At 38.4% G+C, this 4,630-nt stretch overlaps 1 protein-coding gene across 2 annotated transcripts; it reads right to left on the bottom strand.

Annotated features, from left to right (window-relative positions):
* Positions 1 to 784: 784 nt before the first annotated feature.
* On the bottom strand, positions 785 to 4,363 carry LOC139140807 (cyclic AMP-dependent transcription factor ATF-3-like). Of its 2 annotated transcripts, none has more exons than XM_070710225.1 (4): positions 4,166 to 4,363; positions 2,730 to 3,059; positions 1,751 to 1,858; positions 785 to 1,409 (listed from the first exon to the last, which is right to left on the bottom strand). In XM_070710225.1, the coding sequence occupies exons 2-4, from the start codon at positions 2,919 to 2,921 to the stop codon at positions 1,260 to 1,262; spliced, it is 450 nt and encodes a 149-aa protein (XP_070566326.1). In that variant the 5' UTR covers positions 2,922 to 3,059; positions 4,166 to 4,363; the 3' UTR covers positions 785 to 1,259. The 2 variants fall into 2 exon arrangements, with proteins under 2 accessions (XP_070566326.1, XP_070566327.1); XM_070710226.1 differs by having other exon boundaries at positions 786 to 1,409; positions 2,730 to 3,056.
* Positions 4,364 to 4,630: the final 267 nt, after the last annotated feature.

Below are 4,630 nucleotides of genomic sequence, written 5' to 3'. Positions count from 1 at the left end.
GACTCCTAACCAGCTAAAATGGATGCCAGCATTAGGGACTTACACCCAGATATGACGCATTCCCACGACCAAAAGCCAATAATCGGAATTAAAATTACTTCCCATCTCCTTGCTAAAACATTCATAAACTGGATAAGAAGGCGAGAAGATCGAGGATTACTCCTGTAGTTGAGTAGATTAGTCTAGTTTTCCAATTCGTTGTATAGTTAGAGACTTCCATGTGTCTCGCCGTCATAATGAAAGTCCACGTCAACCGTACATTTTGGGGTTGAAATTGTGACTCACCTCACTATACGAATTGTATTTATTTTGTATTAAATTAAATGAAAAGTGACCCATGCGGGACAGGAGGGATGTGGGTTCAGGGGATGTGGGTTCGAGTCCCGCATGGGTCACTTTTCATTTCATTTACTACAAAATACGTACATCTTGGCCTCAGTTTGAGTAGGTCTTCCCCAGATAGTCTAGCTCAAGTTTCCGGATACCTCGAGCTTAGCCAAGCGAGTAAAATTCCCCCGAAGATACCTCAAGACAGACCCCCCCTATTTATTTATTTATTTTACAATGTCATGGTTAAGGTCTGTCGCTTTTGTAACTACAGTTGTGCTCTCCATACCAGTTTTGTTCAATTGTAAATGCATGCAGAGAGTGACCCAAACGAAAGGCCCGTTTTCTAAATTATCTGTTCACCATTCTGTCCGTACAGCTGCCGCAAAAACTCTCTTTGAACAAACTTTTTTCACATTAAACATTTGTTACGAATCATGAAGCGGTATACTCATGATATATTAATTATATTTATCTTTCGAACAAATTGACAAGTGACAGAACATCCCGAATTTAAATTACTTCTAATGAAATAGCATAAATATTATTTCCTCTTTAAATGCATGAAGAAGTGTCTTTTCTCCCAGTATGTTGATTCGTTGATGAAGTTTTATTCTAGACTAGTGGTAAAGAATCAACCATAGTAGTTAATACGAAAAGCCTTTGCGCGGTGAAATCCTCTATGTGTTGTAAACCCATTACATTAAATACTGAACCAGCTCAACAACAGCTTAAATCTACCGGTACTGCTATCTTTCTGGTTACATGACATGACAAAATATTACAACTAATCATGTTCCTTGCGATGCTATAAAAAGTGAACCTGATAAAATTTTTGGCAAATAACGAACGTTTGAGCTCCATGAACCTTGTTTGATCATCTTTCAATATTGACAGTAGCCCTTGTCGTTCGTTGCTCGGATAAGAAGTGGTCAAGTCCTTGTCATCTTCGCTGAGGTTTTATGTAAACTGCACTCCACGCTGTGGTTCCTCCAAATTGTCGTCAGTCGCTCGCGCTCTTTCTCCAGTAAGTCTTTCTCTTCTTTGAGTTTCTTGTTCAGCTCAATTTGAGTTGTATGTTCCTGTCAAAAAGTGAAGCTACTCCTTATTTATTCTTATAGACGAATTCGACAAATTATTATATTTTAAAGCGTCGTGTTCACCTCTTCATTTAAATTAATATGATAGAGTGCGCTGCATTCAGGGATGGGTCATTTAATCGTTAGAGGGGGTTAGTTAGAGGAAGTGTAATTTTTTTAACTTTCAAAGGTTTAAGGTATTTTTCAGAATTGCACACAAAACACTTCTCCAGTTCCCAGTTTAAAGATTCTGAAAACCAGTAATGATATTAATAAAAAAATTGAACGGCAATGTGCAGGAAGTGTTACTGTGATGAACGTCTTCAGAACGGAAGTAAACACACCTCAATAATTTGCTTTTCTTTGTATTTCTTTTTTCTGCGGCATTTGTAAGCAGCCAATCGGTTCCGTTCTCGTCGCAATTTACGTCGTTTTTCCTCTTCTTCAGTTACCTGTCATACAAGATACTTTTACATGACAGTTGGCATTTTTTTGGCTCGACCGATAGTGTTTAATATTCTGTGAACTCTACATATTATCAAAGTGGCTCGCTGCTTGAATATCATTGATCGCAGCGAAATAGCTTTTAAGACATCGTTTTTCAATGTACAGAATATGTAATCCTGATCCAAATGTGTGGATAAATTCCGAGATACTCTCATGTAATACCACTGATAGTGAACCACGGTATTACTGTAAAATGTCACCATTCGCTTATCTGATGGGGTGAAACGCGAACAACTTACGAAGATGCGTTTTTTAAAGCTTATGTATGTTTGTGTTAATAGTGTTATTCAATTTTTCGTCTGTCTGTCGCTCCAATTTGTATAGAAATTAAAGTTCAGTTGATTCTATAAATTGTAAATTTTAACGAAGCACTTGTTCAGTATTGTGTGTTCTCGCTGTGAAATCAGAAATTACGTCAATTAACATTATCCCGCCATGGATAATCTCAAAGTGACAGTACAAAGATATCATCTGGGTATTAAATACAGCAAGGAGCTTCTCGAAGACATGAAGCCTTTATCAGATTCTTGAATGGGTGAAGTCATTGCACGCTAGGCATCAGTTTAACGTTGTAATGATGGGCTGGAGTCATATTGTGTTACTCTTAAAATATTCAAGGCTTCATTATTGAAAGACAGACTATAGTCTCGAAAAATGACGCTGCAAATGAACGAAATTTATGAGATGACAAAAGCGTCTTTTGTTTTCAGAAGTCGAAAAACAATGTTGTGGTCAATGGCAGGAATATTTTTTAATAGTTTTTAATAGTTAACATAGTATGCGTTAAGGCTACGAGGACAGGGATTCGAAACATACTTCATAATCTCGTGCTGGGGATGTCGGTTCGAATTTCACATCCGGGAGCCCTCGAGATACTCTTCTCGACTTGATGGCGCTCTTCAATTCGTCTTTGATCAGAGACGTATATGTGACGTCACCGGGGTTGCTCTGACTCTCCTTCTTAATTCTTACAGTTGAAACGATGTTATTGCTCTCCTCGCGGTTCATATTTTTCTACTTGTGTTCAAAAATTATCGCTCAGTAGATCCTGTTTTTTGAACGACATGCAAGCGGATTGTCACGGTCCGTTACATATTGGGTTCCATGGCCAAACCAATGGCTTAAGAATCACTCGGGGTTTGTCTGCTGAAGAAAAATATTTAGGCGATTTAATAATTATACTGGTTTGTGGCATTAAATGATGGTATCGACCTACATGTCACTACTTGCCCAATCAGCCACTCACCTACCCACGGAACGGGCTTTTTGAATACTGCTTGTTCACTCAACGCGAGAATAATAGATCAAGGAAATTTGTAAATGGCGCTTTGTTGCGAACATACCTTTTATGGGCCATACTGTTTTGTGGAGGGACTGTGTTCTTGTACATGTGAATAAAATTTCCACCGCATTCTGTATTTGCCTAAACCTAAATTATCTGACCTGTTGATTTCTTTTACCAAACCTGGTATTTTTGTTTCTCTGTTTTAAAATAGAACCTCCTATAGTACCACAAAATATTCTACTTTACAAAGTGATTTAGTACTGGTGCATTCTTGTAGTTGGCTAATAAAATGATAAACAACGCTGAATATATTGCAGTGTTACTTTTTCCAAAGGTGTGAAACTGTACAGATATACAGTTTGTGTCCAAGCAACATACCTGTATTGCCTGCCAGACTGCCCTTACTGTAATGCATGAAGTGACAAGGTGCGGTTTGGACGATTTCGTCATTCAAAGGTCGGCAGCATGACCTTTGTCATGAAAACAAGGCTTGACGTATCAAGTCTACGTGCGAAGCGCTTGATTCTATGAGCTCTAAAGTCACATGATTAGCGAGAGGACTATGACCTCAGCTTTAAGGTAAACTTACAGGCCTTCTTGTCAAACAGTTCGATTAAAGTAGTCTGTAATTTAAACTCCTTGTAGAGTATAAGCTTGTGAATAGTTCCTGTAGAAAGGCGTTATCTAGATAGTGCCATCATTATGGGGATCCAAAACTGAAACACATCGTTAAATTTCGACAAAGGTCCAACCTAAAAGCATGTATACTCCTTGTTTCCAATGCTCGCACGTGTGAAGCTAGAAGGCTATACAGTAACTACAAGAAATAACATAAATTTTACGTAAAGCCACAGGTCAGACCGTTGAACATTGAAAGGCTTCTTGAAATTTGGGATCACGTTAGTTCAAGTGGTATGTAAACCCATGGTCTACTTGCTGTTGACGATTCATATTTGGCGGTACTTACCGACAGCCACAACGAGTATCGAAGTTGACACCTGTCTCCCCAAGAGAAATTCTGGTTCACGATATATTCGTCCCACGTTAAAATTCTGTGTTTTGGCAGAACGTTACCATACTTCCTACACAGTTCTTTGTGTATAAGTCGAGGAAAAAGCGTTATGAATGCAGGCTTGTACTGTGTTTACGTTTCTGTGTGTCCGGGGAACTCCCCTTTCGTTAGAGTTTGTGGCCGGCCATTGGTTGGTGACGACTGACGTCAGAAATACGGGTACGAAGCACGTTCCACGGAGAAAGAACGCTATGAGCTCTCGGCTCTACATTACAATTTATTCAAGATTTTGATGCAGCTGTATGTTTGTAAAATGCAATATTAGGTTTGGAACTCAGTTTCGAAATTATAAAAATACAAAAACCCATCATAATTATTTATGATAGTAAAAATACTATAGAAATAATGTGCACAAATGGT

This window comes from Ptychodera flava, chromosome 9 (assembly GCF_041260155.1).
Source record: "Ptychodera flava strain L36383 chromosome 9, AS_Pfla_20210202, whole genome shotgun sequence".
Taxonomy (NCBI): Eukaryota; Metazoa; Hemichordata; class Enteropneusta; family Ptychoderidae; genus Ptychodera; species Ptychodera flava.
Note: the sequence above shows the minus strand (reverse complement) of the source record. Positions and strands in the feature narration are given on the sequence as shown.